A 19,325-nucleotide genomic window follows, 5' to 3' on the forward strand; every position below is an offset into this window, starting at 1 on the left:
TGTGTGTATGTATGTATGTATGTGTATGTGTGCATGCTTTGTGGTGTTATTTGCTTGTTTGTAAAAGATGTTAATTGAGCACAACGAGATAAAATAACCGATGAATTATGAAATGAAATACAATGTTAACAGCAGCTAAAACAATAATAATGAATATTACACAAAAAAAAAACAAGTAAGCATGCTACAATCGAGTGTACTCGACAATGGAATACCCGCTACGCCTTTTCTCGACCTAAAAATGCTGTTTATTGAAACCTCAATTTGAGGTACATTTAAATTTATTATTGTGACAATTTTTTATTGGTTGACACAAATGTTTAATACTTTTCTTTCTTATGCCTGGCGGGTATTTAACAAGAAAAAAAAAATCAACAAGAACTATAAACAATAAATCGATGAGGTAAATATGCCATTTCCAAAGAGTCCGCAAATAAGATTCTTTTTTCGGATTTGCGCAGCTGTGTTGGACAAAAACAAACATGATATGGCCAATATTTGTGAAACGTATTTTCATATTTCTTCTTGATTTTCATTGATTTTTTGGAAATGGTATAAACAATCAAATCAAATTGTTTGTTTGTTTTTTTTTTTTTTTTTTTTTTGTTGGTCTTACAAAGTGTGTTCGATATTATGTATGATATACTCGTTGGTGGGTTTTTTTTTGCATGGTGTTTAACGGAGCATCGTAATGCCATTTTGTTACCAAAATACCCATAAAACAGTTAACACAAAGACAAAGAATCATTTGAGCTTATTGCGTAGTTGGCCGATTCTGAATCGGGAGCAACTCATCAAATAGTATTTGTCGCATTAGTATAAACTTATATATATATATATATATCTATATATGTATGTATACATATACATAATGAAAACCAAAATGTCTGTGTCGCTTTTTCTATATGATAAATAAAAGAACAAAAAATTGAACATTTATTTCCATGGATAATCGCATTTGAATTTAAGCGCCATAATTATTCACTTTCTTGGGTGTGTAAACACTGTTTAATTATCTGTCTAGGTCACACTGCAACTGAAAGTGATCTCACTTGATAGCGTTATTTGAACTGGTCACACTGCCGTCTTGTTTTGATTTAATGCGGCGGGAGGCTGGCCGAAGAAGAAATTTTATGAACAACAAAGAAATCAGCAAACAGCTGCCAATTATAACGATTACACTATGGACCTGAGTACAGCTCTTTGGCGATAATCTTATCACAATGAGATTGACACACATACGCATGCAAAGACACACACAAACAGCTGATAAGCAGTGTCAAGTGGGGGGCCCCAAGCAATAAACCAAACCAAAAGAAACCAGTCGAGGCGTGGCGTGGCGAGGCCTCAAATCAACATTTGCTGCAATTTCAGTATATTTGCAAAACCGAGCGAAAGCGCACCGACTGCAATGGGGGCCACAGAGTCTGAGTGCAACAATGATTTGCAACGCGAACGCAACGCGGCCTCGATACGCAGCGAAGACTTTGCCGTTTGGTGGGCAGGCGGAAGAGAGGCGCTAGAGCAGCAGCGCTCATTGGAGCGCTTTTTTCTTGATGATCCACAGTTTGAGGATGCCGAGCATCCTAGTTTCATGTCCTACAAGGAACGCTATGAACACGCTGTGGCCAAGGGCAGCAAGTTTGTGCTGAAGCTGCGTCAGTGGCGTCAACGCACTGGACAGACGACAGCTGCTGAGGATGGGGAGAAGGAGCTGCCGGACATGAAGGTGCTGCATGATCTCCGCATGCTCATGTCAGGTTCGTTGGGCACGGCTCTGTTCCAGCAAAGTTTCCCACTGCGTCTGCACTACTCCATGTTCCTCAGCACGCTACTCAATCAGGGCACAGCGGAGCAGCAGCAGGAGTGGCTGTCGCGTGCCTGGCGGCTGGATGGCGTCATTGGCACCTATGCACAAACGGAACTCGGACATGGCAGCTACATACGCGGCCTGGAAACGCGTGCCGACTACGATCCCAAGAGCCAGGAGTTTGTGCTCAACACACCCACATTGAGCGCCTACAAGTGGTGGCCCGGCGGCTTGGGACACACGGCCAACATGGTGGTGGTGCTGGCCCAGCTCTACATACGGGGCAAACACCATGGACTGCAGCCGTTCCTAGTGCGGATTCGTGACGAGCAGACGCACGAACCGATGCCCGGCATCGATGTGGGCGACATTGGTGCCAAGCTGGGCGCCAATGCGGTGAACAACGGCTTCCTAGGGTTCCGCAATGTGCGCATACCGCGCACTCAGATGCTTATGAAGAACGCCCAGGTGCTGGCGGATGGCACCTTCGTGAAGGCGACGCAGCCCCTTCTGCTCTATGGCACCATGGTCTTTGTGCGTGTCATGATTGTGCGCGACGTGATGTTCGGTCTCCTCCAGGCGGCGACCATAGCAACGCGGTAAGCTTGCTTAGCAATCGGACAAAGTGATCGGGCCAAAAAAGTCCGATATTGGGGAAGAAACTTTACCATCAATGTTATTTGGACATTCAAAGCTAGTTTGATGGTGAATCAGCAGGATTTTTATGGCATCTTCATGAATGCGTTCCTATCTTGTAAAACCTTTTCATCTAGTTATTTCCCTAACTCATTTCCATTCTTTCTTTCCAGTTATTCGGCTGTGCGTCGCCAGAGTCCCATTGAACCACATGCGGCGGAGCCACAAATTCTGGATCACCTGACGCAACAGGAGAAGGTGCTGCCACAAGTGGCGCGTGGCGTTTGCTATCGCCTGGCTGCCGATGTCCTCTGGACATTCTATCAGCGCGTCACCTCACAGCTGGCCAGCAAGCAGACCGAAGCGGCAGCTGGACGTCAGCTGGCCGAGCTGCATGCGCTGAGCTGCTCCCTGAAAGCGGTGCACTCTGGACGCTGCCGAGGGCATCGATGTGCTGCGCAAATCATGTGGCGGTCACGGTTACTTGGCGTCCGCCAACTTCGATAGCATCCAGGGACTGGCCCAACGCCGCGGTCACCTACGAGGGCGAGTATACGGTGCTGCTGCTGCAGACGGCTCGCTTTCTGCAGCGTCAATATGTCGATGGGCTGAAGCGCAAAGTGTTGCCCGCCAGCGTGACCTATTTGCGCAATGCCACGCGCCTCAGCTGGAGCAACAGCAATCTGCTGGAGAATGTGGCGCGTGCTTTGGAGATTAGCGCCACGGAACAGGTGCGCGATGCCTGGCAATGGCAACAGACGCAGCGTAAGCATGGCCAGCACACACAGGAGCAGGCCACGAATCTAGCTGGACGTCGTTTGATTTCCGCCGCATCGTTGCATGGTCATGTCTATTTGGTGCGCAACAGCATCAATCAGCTGAAGCAATTGCAAAGCAGTCAACTCAAACCCGAGCTGCTCGAGGTGCTGCAGCAGCTGATCGAGCTGTTTGTGCTCGACACTTGGCAGCGACAATTGGGCGCTGTGCTCAAGTGGAACAACATCACTGGACGGCAGCTGCAACAGGTGGAGCAACGCTATGAGCAGCTGCTGCAGCAACTGCGTCCCAATGCCGTTGCCGTCGTGGATGGCTTCGATTTTCACGATCGTGTCCTCGGCTCCACTTTGGGCTGCTACGATGGTCGCGTCTACGAGCGCCTGATGGAGCATGCTCGGGGCAATCCGCTGAATCAGGAATCGGTTAATCGCAGTTATCACACACATCTGCGTCCCCTGATGCAGGCCAAGCTCTAAGTTCTCTGATTGGTGTTCATTTATTTGTGTGGTGGGGTTTACACAGAAAGCATATAGAATTAAGCTAATAAATTAATTGATAATAGGATTATACAAATATAACATATATATATATAAATACGTGACGAATGTGTTTGCAACTAGAACATCTTCTTCTTGACTGCCGTATAGCGTTCCATGTAGACATCGTAGCCATCGAGGTCAGTGAACTGCTTTGAATTGAACAGATTGCCATCGACAGCCAGATTGCAGATCTTCGATTCCTTTAATATGCGCGGCGTCAACGCATTTGCCTGCAAACAATTCTCCTCGAGTCGCAGCGTTTTTAGCTTGGGACACGCCGCAATATCCTCGGCTAGCGATGATATTTGATTCTGATTGAGGTTCAGCTCCGTCACATAGAGAGTGCCCACCTCTGCGGGCACTTCGGTTATTTGGTTTCGCGACAAATCCAGCACATCCAATTGCTTCAGGCCGCACAGCATCGTTGGGAACACCTTCAACTGATTGTTGCTCAGGTTCACCGTCTTCAGATGGGTGCAGTTGTTCAGGCTCTTGGGTAGTCTGGTCAGAAAATTGTCCATTAGCAGCAGCACCTCCAGCTTCAGCAGTTCACCCACAACCTCGTTCAAGTCCACCAGGCGATTGCCACTGAGATTGAGGTGCTTCAGTGTCGTCAGACGGCCGAGTTCGTCGGGCACATTCTCGAAGCGATTCTCCGACAAATCCAGTGTTTTCAGCACATTTGGATACGTCTTTAGTTGTGGAGGGAACTCCTGCAATCGCTGCAATGATATTTTCAGCACACCCGTCTTTTGCGCTGTCTCCAGATGCTGTTTTATTTGTTTATTGCCCATTGTCGTGGTCGTAGTTGTCTTTCTGCTTAGCTCGCAGCTACTGACCATCGAATTAGTGCCCATATCGATATATCGATAAGTTCGGTTTCGGTTTCGATGTTGCAAAAATTATATTCGTAATTCAAAAATATTTGTGTAATTTTGAAAATGATCGAAAATGAAAATTAACATCTTTTTTTCTTGAGTGTCTGTTGTCACACAAAGTAGTTAAAAATCGCAATTTTGAAATACTAATTGCTTTGCATAAAAGAATCGAATGTTTCAAGCAGATGGGCTAGGTGTAAATATGATTATATAAAAAGGAAACAGATTTTGCAACATGATATAATTAATCATTTAAGATAACATTAAATAATAATAGTTGTCCAGTTTGCAAATCATAAAATTGATAACTTTAATTAATTGCTTTGCAATTTTTTCATTTTGTTATCGATTGTTAGCGGCTTGTCGCTCACGCACATTTTGCAGCACTGCCAATTTCACCACTACTGTCATAAAATACAAGCGTGGAGCTGGTTGGCTGTCGTCGCATTAAAAGTAATCAAGATTTATTTTTTTTGGTAAGTTATGGCTGGAAATCGCATTTTGAATGCACCGCAGCGTTGACTAACAAATAATTAACACACGTGCAATATCCCGTATGCAGTTTTCGCCGCGTGAAGTACAAATTGCGGCATTTTTTTGTAAACGCAATCGTCGTTGGACCGCAAAGCACGCGCTACAGTTTGCGATATTTGAGCTTGAGCAGCGGCCGGTGTTAAAAACCAAAGCAGAAAAAAACTCAGAAGCTGGTACTTTTTTGAGAGCACAAAAAAAACAAAATGCCGAAGGACACAATTGGTAAGGTGCAGGAGTACAAGGACTCGCTGATCACCAAGGCGGAGACGCTCATCACAAAAGGTTTTCCTGAGAAAATCGTTGAGCTGAATGAGTTGCTCTCAACGCCCATGTTCAATGAGCGCAACTTCAACGAGGTGCATCAGGATCTCAACATTCCGGTTGTCGCTCCAGTGCTGATCAATCATCGTGACGGCGGCGGCGATGACAGCACCGACAATGATCATCCAGTGACCAAGCGTCCACGCAAAGATGACAATATTTCGGGCACAGCTGTGTTGGGTTTGCCAAGTGGCACGGTTCCGTGCAACAAGCCGCTGTGCGACATGATCAAGGTGGTTAAGCCAATCATTCGCAAATTGGTTGAAGATTGTAAGTATTTCACAACGTTAATACGAATACGAATACGAATACGAATTCAAATTTCTCATTTCATTCAATGCGCAGCGAACCTATTGAAAATGTGGATTTCGTTCATGATACCCAAAATTGAGGACGGCAACAATTTCGGTGTGTCCATCCAGGAGGATACTCTGGCCGAGATCCAGACCGTCGAATCGGAAGCAGCAGCTTTCTTTGATCAGATATCGCGCTACTTTTTGACGCGTGCCAAGGTTGTGTCGAAGGTCGCCAAGTATCCGCACATTGATGACTACAGACGTGCCGTTGTCGAGCTGGACGAGAAGGAATACCTCAGTCTGTGGCTGGTTGTATGCGAAGTGCGAAATCGCTACTCCTCGCTACACGATATAGTTATTAAGAATTTGGAAAAGCTGAAGAAGCCGCGCTCATCGAACGCCGAGAGCTTATACTAGAAGACGCTCATCAATTTCCTTTATTTTCTTCAAATTTCAACAACGACACACTCGAACACATACCCACACACACACACACACACAGCTTCCTATTATTATATAGAGCACACATATACCAGGATATCGCCAATAATAATCTCAACATCTGCCAGAGACCATCAAGACGGATCCGAGATTCCCCCCCAAGCTTTTCTTTTTCTCGAACTTTCAATATTCGCTCTCGAAATTGTAATTTCGCAAAGTTCAAAATTGTAAGATATATTTCAAGAATTTTGATAATAATTTGGACGATATGTTTGTTCTTAAGAAAAAAGTAATGAAAAGTAATAAAATATCTAGATTATAATCTAGATTAACGTAATATACAAACAAATCCAATGCTGAACTATTCATTTAGATGTAGTATAAAACATGAACATAAATACACAGAATAAAACAAATTACCTTCTGGATTGCTTTCTGTAAGTAAATCATCAAGTTGCACGCAAATTATTAGTATTTGCATTCGAAATAGCGCGAATTACTTCACCATTTATTGTTTTTAATGAACATTGATATGAGGGCATTTGTGTTGTTCGAAGCTATTACAACATTATAGACATAAATAGCCATCAGTCAATTAAAATATGTGTTGCATACTTTTAGACGCATGTATATCACATAATATACTTTTATGTTGCATACTTTTAGGATGGTAAATATGTTACAAGATTATCAAGAATACTGGGAAACTTTTGTGATGCATACTTTTAGGCTGACAGATATATTGCCATATTAAGTGTTGGATTCTTAGATGACCCTATATTTTGTTGATGCCGATCGATAGAGTTGATGCTTGTGAGCCTAGCAATAAGTGTCCTTTGAATATGCGACAAAAATTGGCCGAGATATAACTACTTTTCCAAAAAGGACATTAATTTTCTTGACATATCTCTGTCAAATCCTTAAGGATCCGCCAAGGACATACCTTTTTTTAATCAGGGGAAGTAGTACTAACGATTTGCATACTTGGATTTTTATTATCTATGCAAAAAAATTATCTCAAAATTTTGTAAGGGGTGAGTATAGAAAAATAGTCAAAAATTCCAAATCCGCTGTATCTCGGCCATTTGAAGGACGATCGGGATGTCCTTTGGCACAAAGATAGATCTAATCCAAAAAAACGGATTGACATTTTCAATAGGACGAAAGTCCTTACAGGACTCAAAATAAAGTGATTTTTTTGTTTACACAAAATAGCTTATAACTCGTGAATGTCCTTGCGTATCCTGGCATGTGATATGTCAAACAGTTTCTATGAGTGAGACCTATCAACTGGCCAAAGGACATTCCAATCGTCCTTGTGGTTCTCGAGTTATCCTGCACTTTGCAATTTTCAAGTGTTTCCCTTGGCCCTCGGACCAAAAAAATACAAGTGTTGGATTCTTAGATGACCCCATATTTTTTTGATGCCAATCGATAGAGTTGGTCCTTGCGATCCTAGCAATATGTATCCTTTGAAAATGCGGCAGGAAATGGCCAAGTTATGACAGATTTTCTTCCAGTTCAAATGCTTTGAAGGCTGCCCCTAAAAGTATGCAATGCAAACGAAAAATTCGCATACAATTTTCGTTTTTTAGCCATAACTCGGCTAATCCCGTAAGGATCTGGTAAGGACATACCTTTTTGTAATCTTAGTAGCCAGGACTATCGATTGGCATTCAAGGATTTTAAGGATCACTTAAGAAAAAAATTGTCAAATTTTTTCAAATTTTTTTTTTTTTTTTTTGCATAGAAAATTAGCCAAAAACTCGAAAAATGCGCCGTATCTCGGCCATTTAAAGGACGACCGGGATGTCCTTCTGCAAAAGATCAGCTCCAATCAATACAAAGTGATTGGCATACCAAAAAGAACGAATGTCCCGCAAACAGCTAAGTTACAAGGACATTTTTGAATTCCAAAAAGAGCTTATATCTCAGCCGTATCCTGTCTTATCCTTGCAAGTCCTGTGTCAAACTTGAGATATTAGTGAGGCCTGCCAAAGGATATTCAAATCGTCCATTGAGTTCTCGAGTTAACCTTAAGTTAGCAAATTTTACCTTTTTCTCATGAGCCGCGGACCGAAAAATTTCAAGTATTGGATTCTTAGATAATTCCATATTTTTGTGATGCCAAACGATGTCCTTTGAAAATGTGGCAGGATATGACCGATATATATGTAGCTTGTTTTCGAAAAAGAACATTCTTTTGTTTGGTCATAAAGATCTAAGGATCCATTTTGTTGGTAATCAGGCTGGAAGTATCGACTAGCGTTCAAGAAGGACTCAAGGATATGCCTATGAAATCCACTCGAAAAGAAACAAAAAGTCACGTTTTGTTATACATTTGTTTTGTTTTTCTTTTTATTTTGTTTGTTTGTATTTGTTTTTATTTTTATTTTTGTTTTGTTTGCTTTTTAATATGTTGTATTTAATTTTTATTTTATATTATTATTTGTAAGCTTACAACTTAAGGCATAAAGTTACAAACTAAAACTTAAGAGCTACACATCATTTTTCATAATTTTTGTTTATCATCATAATCAGCTCTAGCCACGCGACTCAGCGCTTATATTAATACATATATATTTATATTTATATATGTTTTGTTTTTTTCTTTTTTCGTTTTTTTTTTTAATTGTATTCTGTTTTTTTATTTTATTTCCATAATAATATTTATTTGAATTGTTTATCAATTATGCATTCGTAAAGGTTTCATCATTATTATTATTGCCAAACAGAAAACTGGAAAATATTGAAAAATCAAAAGTAGTAGAAATGTGTTCTATTCTTGTGTGTATGTGTGTTGCTTATGTTTTGTTGTTGTTAATATTATTTGCATATTTAAGTTTGTTACACATACAATTATCATAATTTTCATACTCATAATCGATCATTACTATCGTAATTTCCGTGATCAGCTGCTGTTTGTTTTCTTTTTTTTCATAATATACGCAGGCTTTAAAATTCGGTTATTTATGTTTATGCTTGTGTTGTCGGGGTTTGCCATTTACATAAAATTTGATATATATACACATATATTACACATTGAAATGTATAGATATATATGCATATATATAGAAATATTGGCCTTGGCATTGACAGCTTCGTTGTGTCTATAAGTTCCAAATGGGTCAATGAGTTCGCTTCCCCCAGCCACATATATAACTCTATACGTATGTATATATATGTATGTATATATATGTATGTATATATATGTATGTATATGTATGTAGTATATACACTTGAATCCCATAGTTTCACTCTTTCACTTTCTATATATATATTTATCTATACATGTATAGAATTGCAATATTATTTGTTATTTATATACAAAGTTTCATTAAAAGTTTGAATTAAAAAAAAAGAATGACAATAATTTGACACACAATCATCAATACCTCAATGATGATCGAAATCTGAACGAATCACGCCAAATTATTGTCTTTTAAAACTCTTTCTCTCTACATACATAAATAATAAATAATACAACAAATGTGGCTCAGGGTCGTGGTTCACTTTTGTGTTTTGATAACGATAGTTATAGTTATGTGTGTTTTTATTGTATGCATCAATCCAAAAGATGTTCAATAAAAATAACAGAATATTTATTATTGCAATGTTCGACTATTAAATGATATTCGACTCGAATCCTTCAGGGATGATAATGAAAAAGTAAAAAAAAACAAAAAAAAAGAGGGAAAATTCAAAATGTAAAATCACTGTACAAATAAAATCCAGTGACTGATTTCCTATATATGCGTGTGTATGTGTGTGTGTGTGTGTGTGTGTTTCTCAATATATCCGTTTTTCCGCCTTGATTCAATGATTTTTGCGTTTATATTTAAATATACAAATATGTATGTATGTATGTATGTATGTATATATATATATATATAATTTCTGTTAATATTTTACAATTTTTCTTGTTGTTGTTGTTGTTGAATAAGTCTTAGCGTTTGTTTGTTTTACTTTTTTTTTTAGTTACAATTGTGTATTAAAAATATTGAATTTGTTGTAAATTGTTTTTTTCCATAATGTTTGTTTTTGCTTGCTTGCTGCATTTTGCACGTAAAAAATAAGTTAAAAAAAAAACACAAACAGTAAATTAGCTAAACACTAAAACTGTTGGTTTTTGTAAGTCATAATTATGTTTATAAAAAATATGATGTATGTAATCATAATAATATATATGTATACATATTATATATATATAATTGTCTGTATTTGTGTACATATACATATTATATACATATATATATATGCATGTACATATATTGATTTTTGCGCTTAATATTAATTACACAATCATTAGAATATTTAAACGTACAATAATTCAATAGCATAGAGCATATTATAGCATTCATATAAAAAAAAAACAATATTGGATTATAAATTAAAACTTACACATAGAAAGTAGCAAAAAAAAAATATTTATGATTATAAGTATGCTTAGTACAAAAATGTATAGTATATTTTGTTGTTGCTTCTTTTTTTTTTTTAAATTACTTCTGTTTTATGAAATTTACATAATATTGTTTAAATAAATGTTTTGCAGTGTGTACTATCATAATATATTTACTTGATTTTTTTTTTTTCGTTTTCGTTTTTGTTTCATTTAATCTTGATTTTTTATGCATTGTTTTGTTTTTGTTTTTAGTTGTTTGTTTGTTTTTTTTGTAGATTTTTTCTCTTTTCTAAGAACAGCCCAACAGTGTTTTAAATTTAAATTTAATGTTTGTTTTTGTTTGTATGTATATATGTATGCATTATATAATAGTTTTCATCATTATTTTGTCACTACAATTTATTTCCTTATGTTTTTCGACTCAAATTGTTTGAGGTTAGCTTTTTACGTTTGGGATACAAAGTACAACAAATGCACGCAATTAAAAACTAATAAATATACAGAACAATGACAACGCAAGAGAGAGAGAGAGAAAGAGTATATAGTGAAGAAGAGAGAATAAGAGAACACTGTTGAAAACAAAAAAGTGTATAGAAGAATCATAGTTTTAGAGTCGCTTCAATTAGGTGTGTGTGTGCAATAGTGTTGGTAAACGCATTCTGACATGAGCTGACATACTTATGTATGTATGTATGCATGTATATTTGCACATATGAATATTTGTGTTTGTGGTGTCTGTGTTACTTTCTCTCTCTCTCGCTCTTGCTTAGTTTGTCGCTATTTTGCAGAATCGATCACGTTCTCTCTCTCTCTCTCACTCTTTTTCTCTTTTTAAGCCAGCTGTAAACATTGTTTTGTTTTTGCTTTTGTTTTGTTTTCGCTTATATGTATGTTGATTTTATACAATTTGCACAAATACTAGTCAGTGTGTGTGTGTGTGTGTCTGTGTGTGTGTTTGTGCGTTTATGTTGTCTCTTGTTGTTCGCTTATTACATACACATACACATCAACACATACATATACATATAGAAGTTTGCTGCTAATTACGTGTACTACATACAGTTGTTGTTCTTATCGTTGTTGTTGTTGTTGTTTTGGTTGGTGTTTCTTGTGGTTGATCGTCTCTTTCTAATAGTAGCCATGACCTGCAGTTGGTCCGCTGCCCGCGCTGCTTGCATAATGATGCGCTGCTGCGGCTGCCGCAGCTGCTGCTGCTGCTGGATCTGTGTAATGTTGTCCCGGTGTATAAAGTGATCGCTGCTGCTGCTGTTGTTGTTGTTGTGCTGCCGATTGCAGCGGCGGCGGCGGCAGCAGAGCTGTTGGCTGGTAATGCGCCTGATGATGTCCACGTGGCGATGGCGGTTGCTGTTGCTGCTGTTGTTGTTGTTGTTGCTGTGATGATTGCTGTTGCTGTTGCTGTGGCTGCTGCTGTGGTTGTGTTTGCGACTGATGATGACGTCGATAGGCAGCAGCACTGTTGCTCCAGCTAATCTGTTGCTGCTGCTGCTGCTGCGACGACGACGACGGCTGTTGCTGTTGTTGTTGTTGTTGTTGATAGACATTGGCTGCGCTGTGAGGATTTGCTGCTGGAGGCGCCGTCCTTGCTGCCGTCAGACTGCGCATGCCGGACGACGACGCCTGCAGTCACAACTAATCCTCGTCGCTAAGCGCATCATACTTCGATGACAGCAGTGGCTTCGGCTCACTGGCCGCCGCTGCTGCCGCCGCCACAGCCGCCACCGCAGCCGAGAGGCTGGCATTGTGCTGTCCACCACAGCCGCCAACAACCGAGGCGCCAAGTCCGCCGCCGACACCGACACCGCCGACGCCGCCAACGCCGCCGCCAGCGCCAGGGGCAGAGCCAACAACGAGACCAGCTGCAGCCGCAGCGGCTGCATTCACCTTGCTGAGCACATGGGCCGCCTTGGCGCTCACATGGCTCGAGGGACCCGATTGCAGGGACATCGGCATGGTTGGCGGCGGCAAACCGCCGGCGGCACTTGGCACCGTCAGGGCGCTGTAGGGATACGCATAGGTGCTGGCCGCAAACGCATTGACCGCCGATGGCGGCGGCGCTGCATGATACGCCGAGGCATGATGGCTGTTCGAGCTGCCAACGCCGACGCCACCGCCGCCGCCACCGCTGCTGCTGCTAGCGGAGCGTCGACCGCTGTCGACGACCTCGTATTGATTCGGGGTCTTGCGGGACACGCTAATCTCATGGGTGGGCGGTGGACCCGCTTGCTCCTTGGCACGCAGCTGCTGCTGCTGCTGCTCGTTGTGCTGCTCGGCGGCAACGGCGGCGGCATGAACGTGGGCAGCATGCGCCGCCTGGGCATGCATATGCTCCTCGAACTCGGGACGCATTGAGGCGTCCACAATGCGATTCTTGCCATAGTCATCGCGCATCACCTCCGCAATGCGATTCTTCACATAGATATCGAAATTGGATCCCGAACCGCCGCCGCCGCCGCCACCGCCTCCGCCTCCACTTGAGCCACCGCCACCGCTGCCGCCGCCACCAGCACTGCCAGCGCTGCTAGCAGCCGAGCCACCGCTGCCGCCGCCACGCTGTTCACTCGAGCTGGGCGGTGGCGGACCAACGCCCACCGGTGCCGGACTGCGACCGACAACAGTGCCAGGGGCGTTGAGAAAATAGTGGCCGGGATCAACGCCGACGCCGACGCCAACGGCAGCTGCCGCCTGTTGCATGATCATCTCGTATTTGCGGGGACTCACCGCCTGTGGCATGCGGATGATGTTGCGTGCATCCTCGCCAGGCGTGTTCGCACGTCCCACACTCGGCGGTCCGACGTTGTTGCCGCTGCTGCTGGCGCCGCCACCGCCTCCGCTGCTGCCGCCTCCACGTCCGCTGTCCGAGACCTGGATGGGCGATTGCTTGGCCCGCTCGGCTGCCGCGGCAGCTGCTGCTGCCTCTTCGGCCTTCTGCTGCTGTCGGCGATTCTGCTTCCAGCGATCGGGCGTTATGATCGCCTGGGCATCCGGCAGATAGGGTATAAAGGCGGGACGTATATGCGGATTTGGCCCATAGTTGTTGGTGATTATCGAGTCGGTCACCTCACGCAATGTGATGCTCTTCGTGTGGATCTGTTGCTGTTGCTGCTGCTGTTGTGGTTGCTGCTGCTGTTGCGGTGGCTGCTGCGATGGCGATGGACCGCCGCCGCCGCTTGCCTGCGATGTGGGCGTGCCTTGGCCACGCAACGAACCGTGCACGGAGCGACTTGATCCCGCTGGCGGAGCACCGCCAGACTGTGCTTGTTGCTGCTGGGGATTCGATGAGATGCGCTGCTCCTGATCGAGATCAATGTTAATCACATTGGGCGAACTGGAGTTCGGTTTGCCATTGTTCTCGGCGGTCAGCAGCGAGACGCCGCCCTCCAGCGATGGTCGCATATCGCGTTGATACTACAAGCAAAGTTTATGATGGTGAGTTTTGTGGGTGGTGCAACTTTCAGCTGACTTTCGATGTACTTACGTAGGAGGGACGTGTTATCTCACGGGGCAGACTGCCTATTTCACCGGTGCGTCTTATCTCGTGCTTGATGATCGCATCAATGAGACTCTGTGCGCTCAGTTGTCCATCCTCCGATGGCTTTGGCGCATGTGCCTGACGATAGTAACTACGAGATAGAGAGGGAGATTAAATGTTTTGTTAATAGTGTTTTTTTTGTTTGCTACTTACGCGTCACGCTCCCGATCGGGAATGGTGCGTGGAGGCAAAGTCTCTGGCACTGGGCCACGCATGTAGTGCCCATGACCGTGGGCCAAGGCATGTGCATGCCCTGGAGGCGGCACAGCGTTTGCAATGATGCGATCCATGCGATCACGATCCATGCGTCGACTGTCATCGGCGGCACGCTCCTGTTCGCGTCTCTCTTGATCGCGTCGCTGTCGCTCCTGTTCGCGCTGCCGTTCGATGCGATGCTGCATGCGCTCCTGATTCTGTATTAGCTCCCGGTCACGTTCCAGATTCTGCTGTTGCTGTCGCTGATCGCGTTTCGCCTGCTCGATTTGATGCAGCGCATTCAGGCGATAGTATTGCGCCCCATACTGTTGATGCACCGCGGCCGCCATCTGCTGATGGTGTATGGCCGCAATGGGATCGCGATAGCGTAGATCATGATGTGCTGCCGGTGGCGGCGGTGCCTGTGACACCTGCACATGTGTTGGCGGCGGCGGTTGCGGTTGTGGCGTCGACTGCGACGCTGCCGATTTCTCATCCTTCTGCGATGGCACCGGCAACTGCGGTTGCTGCACAGCCACGTCCACAAACGAGGCCAACGCATCGTGACCAGCTAGTAGTAAAGAATTGAATTAAAACAAATTCCGGGAATTTTGTGAGGACTATACTAAGTACCTAAACAGTCTAATGGAATAGATAGCCTAAGGAGCCAAACTAAACGCCCCTGAACCCACTTAATCGGTAAGAACAAACACATCTTGTTTATTTGCTTCATGACAGTGCATAAATTTCAAAATGGTCAAGTGAGCAGTCGTAAGAAGTAGCTCTAGAAGATCTCCTAAACCACCTAACCTACAACAACCCCAAGGAACCGAACTTTCCTTCTCTGAACTCATTTACTTAATAAGAATTAAACTTAATTTATGTATTTGCTTATCTGAACAGTCTCGGAAATAACTGAGGGATAAACCCTACCACAATGAACAAAACTAACCTTCCCTAACACTATTTAATCGATAAGAACTAAATTCAACTTATTTATTTGGTTATCATAACAGTCTCGAAAGTAAATGTGGGATATACCGTATATTACCTAAAGGAAATTTGCATTCCGTCCTTTCCCTAGAAACAAAATTAACCTTTCCTGAACCCATTTGATCGGTAAGAACTTATCTGAACCGTCTCGGAAGTAACTGTGGAAGAAACCCTAAGCAATCCGAAAGGAAGAAACTAACTTATCCTGAACCCAATAGTTCTAAACTTTGGTTTACTTGAAGGCAAGTCTCTAAGAAACAAATTCAGTCAATCTATTCCCCCCCGCAGACACATAATCAAATCGCTTAACTGTAAGTAACTGTGGAAGAAACCCTAAGCAACCCGAAAGAAATAAACTAACTTATCCTGAACCCAATAGTTCTAAACATTGGTTTACTTGAAGGCAAGTCTCTAATCTCGACATAATCGAATCGCTTACCTGGTGAGTAGTTGTAGGGCGTGACCAGACACATACGAGGTGGTGGCGGTGCTGCAGGTGACGGTGGCTTCGAGCCGGTATTGTGCCGCTGAATGACGCCCTGACGCTGCGGTGGCGGTGTGCGATGTGGACTCGGTGTGCTACAAAGAAAGGCGACATAGAGAGTGTTATTTTGTGTGTGTTGCAATTTGAAAATGTAATCAATGATAATTACCTGTTGGAATGATCGGCTGGCGAGGCACGACTGGAGTACTCGGCACGTCCGCGTGGCTGTGGCTCCTTCTCATAGCCGGCATAAACGGCCGAACCGCCGCTAACACTGTTCCTGGGCGATGGAGACTCCTTGTCGGAACCGGAGCCAGCGCCGCCGCCAGCGCTGCTGCTGCCGCGCGAGACATTGCGTTGCTGCTGGCCCTGCATCTGTTGTGAGGTCATGAAATCGTTGATGACAATCTGACGTGAACTCAACACCAATGGCTGCTCAACAACACCGCCATAGGGCGAACGGGAATAGGGCGAGCCAACGGCAACGCCATAACCTTGGGGCGGTTGAGCCTGTGGCGATGATTGCTGCGGTGGCGGTGCCTGTGCGGGACTGAGGCGCTGTGAGCTCTTGTAGAAATCGTAGGGACGTTTGCTCTCCAGATGATGCGGCGGCAGGTGCAGCGGTGTGCCCTGCGTGATTGAGCCGTGTTTGCCCGTATCCGGACAACTGCCCGGCGGCGTCTGACGCACCAGGCTCTCGTATTTGGGACTGAGCAGCGACGAGGGCGCCGCATGCACAATGATCTGCTGTTGTCCGCTGTTCGCGGGCGTTCCGTGCGTTATCGAACCCACCTTGACCACCTGCAGCTGCTGATGCTGCGATGCCGATGCCGGCGATTGCTGTTGCTGCTGTTGTTGCTGCTGCTGCTGCTGTGGCGATGGCAGATGCTGTTGTTGCTGCTGCTGCTGCTGTGGACTGAGTTTGGGCGGCAACTTAGAGACGCGCGTCGCTGGCGGTTGCGGTAGAGCCGGCGGCGGTTGCGCGGGTCGCGTCAATTGACCCTGGCCAAGGGGTACAGGTACGGGTTGGACATACAACGAGCCAGGCGGTACACCACCGCCAGCGCCCACTGGCGATGGCTTCACGACGCCAACACCGACGCCATGCATCTGCGGATACGAGAGATACGTGGACGCGGGCGGTGGTCCCGACACGGACAACGTTTGCACCGCATCACCGCGATACATCGGTGCCGAGCGTGGAATATGCTTGATGGCACCGCCCATCGATGCTGGCGGACCGTGATGACGTTCGGCTGCCGCCGCAGCTGCAGCTGCTGGTCCGGTATGGGGCGAATGTCCGTCACGTGGCGGCTTCTTGATGCTCAGATCAAGTGTCTGCGGCTCCTCGGGAGCGGGCGGCAAACGTTGCGATGGCGGCGGACCGTGTACCGCGTGTGTTGCCGGTGGCGCCGACTGTTGCTGCTGCTGTTGTTGCTGCTGCTGCTGTGGTGTCACATGACTGCCGGACACATTGTAGATGATTGTTTCGGGTGGCGTCGGCGTCACGGAGCTCTTCTTCAGCACTGGCGTTATGGTTGCCTTATCCACTCCGCCGCTCGACTGTTGTTGCTGCTGCTGCTGCTGTTGTTGTTGCTGCTGTTGCTGCTGCAACAATGCCGGGTGCGACATGTGCACATGATGTGCGGCAGCAATGGCCAAGTGTGAGTTGACCACAGTCGGAATTAGCGTGGCCAAATTGTCGCCATTGTTGTTGCTGGCGCTGTTGTTGTTGTTGCCGCCGCTGCTGCTGCTCGCATTGCTGCTGTTGCTGTTGCTGTGACCGCCGTGCGCGTGACTGTGCGCATGTGTGTGACTGTGGCTGCTGCTGCTGCTGTTCAGCGACGTCGGCGGCATCTGTTGCTGCGGTACCACAGCGCGTGAGCTGAGCTTCTGCACTGAGGTGCCATGCGGCAGTCCAGGCGGAGGTTGTTGCTGTTGCTGCTTGATCAAAGCGTTGCCATCCTGGCGATACTCACGCACAATTGTCAGTTCCTTGCGTTCCATATTGTTGTGTTGCTGCTGCTGCTGTGGTTGTTGCTGTTGCTGTTGCTGCTGCTTGCCACCTTGTTGCTGATTGTTACCAGGCAGCTGTGGACCCTTCTGCTGTTGCTTCAACTGTCGCTCGATCACCGAGTAGACACAATCCTGCACATTGTTCACCGCCTCCCGTCGCATGCTCGACGGTCCGTTCGGTTGCTGCTGTTGCTGTTGTCCGGTTAGTGCAACAGCTTGTGCTGCTGCTGCCGCATTCGGTGGCTGCAGACCGGCCACATTGTTGCCATGTGCATGACCATGTCCGTGTCCATGGACACCAGCGTGTGGATGCGCATGCGAAACCGCATTGAAGATCACCTTGGGACTTTGCCGATTCGCCGGCGAGTTCTCGTTCTCCTCGTCCGCCGTCTCCGTGGCCGACGAATCGTATTCCTCGCTCGTCTTTTGCTTCTTGGGCGCCTGACACGCTGGCGGCATCAGACGCTCGTTGTCGTTGGCCGCCGCCTTGGCGCTCATCCGTGTTGGCGTTATAGTCAATGCGGCACCCGAAGCATCGGCCACACTGCGGACCATCGGTTGTGGCTTTTGCGGTGCTGGCGGCGGTTGTGGCAACTGTTGCTGTGACATCTGTTGCTGCCTGTTGTTGTTGCTGCTGCTGTTGTTGTTGTTGCTGTTGTTGCTGCTGCTGTTGCTGCACCTGCTGCTGCTGCTGCTTGGTTAGCTGCGACTTGTGACGCTGCAGATTCTCGGGACTGTCGACGGAAGCGGTGTCCGAGCCACCGGGTTCACGCTCATCGCAGGAGGAGGTGCTCACATCGGTCTCATCGCCACCGCTGCCATCGCCGGCGGCACCACCGCCAACCGCACGTCGCCGCTCGTCATCCGTGAGATTCAGCTGCGGATCGAGCTTGCGGCGTATGCGCATCAGGCAGGCGGAACAGCAGCGTGTCGCATGTGGCGGTATCTGGAACTCGGCCATCAATGGATCGCGCACATCCGGCGACAGTTCGAACAGTCTGGTCGGAATGTTGCGCAATCGCTGCGCCCGATCCTTGGGATTGGGGCACGTGGGCAGCGGGCAGTTGGGATAACGATTCCGCACCGATTTGCATTGACAGCTGTTGCAGACGCGCGCTCCCGCCGGTATCGTTTCGTCCGGTATCGCATACTGTTGGCCACGTCCCTTCTTCAGTGGGCGGGTTCGCGGACACGCCTCCGCTTTGCACACAAAGCAGCTGGCCAGTTTGTCTGCAATGGAGAAAGGAAAAACGCAAAATAGGGGATGAGAGACTGGGACTCGAAATGCTTAAGTAAATACATTTAAAAAGATAGGCGATTTAATTAAAAGCCAACTGCAAATGGGGAGAGCACGAACAGGAGAAAATAAAAAAAAAAACCGGATGTACGTCAGAGTCACAAGTTTGCTCGACTTCAGGATACTCCACATCCAGCACATACCATACATATATAT

The 19,325-nt window shown here is 45.7% G+C and overlaps 4 protein-coding genes across 4 annotated transcripts in view; 2 read left to right on the top strand and 2 right to left on the bottom strand.

The window, feature by feature from the left end:
* The first annotated feature begins 1,088 nt into the window (after positions 1 to 1,088).
* On the top strand, positions 1,089 to 3,787 carry LOC117572598 (probable peroxisomal acyl-coenzyme A oxidase 1). Its single transcript, XM_034255511.2, is given in 4 exon segments — positions 1,089 to 2,409; positions 2,620 to 2,868; positions 2,870 to 2,972; positions 2,974 to 3,787. Coding segments are annotated over 4 exon segments (2,076 nt in total). The 5' UTR covers positions 1,089 to 1,411; the 3' UTR covers positions 3,700 to 3,787.
* Positions 3,701 to 4,717, bottom strand: LOC117572601 (leucine-rich repeat-containing protein 57). The gene has a single exon (XM_034255526.2). It carries the CDS (start codon positions 4,617 to 4,619, stop codon positions 3,840 to 3,842), a length of 780 nt encoding a protein of 259 aa, XP_034111417.1. The 5' UTR covers positions 4,620 to 4,717; the 3' UTR covers positions 3,701 to 3,839.
* Positions 4,718 to 5,008: 291 nt separating this feature from the next.
* On the top strand, positions 5,009 to 6,648 carry LOC117577634 (proteasome activator complex subunit 3). Its single transcript, XM_034262502.2, has 3 exons — positions 5,009 to 5,116; positions 5,203 to 5,765; positions 5,841 to 6,648. Exons 2-3 carry the CDS (start codon positions 5,378 to 5,380, stop codon positions 6,206 to 6,208), a joined length of 756 nt encoding a protein of 251 aa, XP_034118393.1. The 5' UTR covers positions 5,009 to 5,116; positions 5,203 to 5,377; the 3' UTR covers positions 6,209 to 6,648.
* Positions 6,649 to 12,284: 5,636 nt separating this feature from the next.
* LOC117575443 (histone-lysine N-methyltransferase 2D) overlaps positions 12,285 to 19,325 on the bottom strand; it is a 70,635-nt gene continuing 63,594 nt past the window's right edge. Inside the window, exons 4-8 of the mRNA XM_052008436.1 lie at positions 16,026 to 18,491; positions 15,812 to 15,951; positions 14,338 to 14,950; positions 14,131 to 14,275; positions 12,285 to 14,060 (exon numbers count right to left, since the gene is read on the bottom strand). Of these exons, the coding sequence (XP_051864396.1) occupies positions 12,285 to 14,060; positions 14,131 to 14,275; positions 14,338 to 14,950; positions 15,812 to 15,951; positions 16,026 to 18,491 (5,140 nt within the window). The remainder of the gene's footprint in view (positions 14,061 to 14,130; positions 14,276 to 14,337; positions 14,951 to 15,811; positions 15,952 to 16,025; positions 18,492 to 19,325) is intronic.

The sequence above is a fragment of the Drosophila albomicans genome, chromosome X, assembly GCF_009650485.2.
Source record: "Drosophila albomicans strain 15112-1751.03 chromosome X, ASM965048v2, whole genome shotgun sequence".
Taxonomy (NCBI): Eukaryota; Metazoa; Arthropoda; class Insecta; order Diptera; family Drosophilidae; genus Drosophila; species Drosophila albomicans.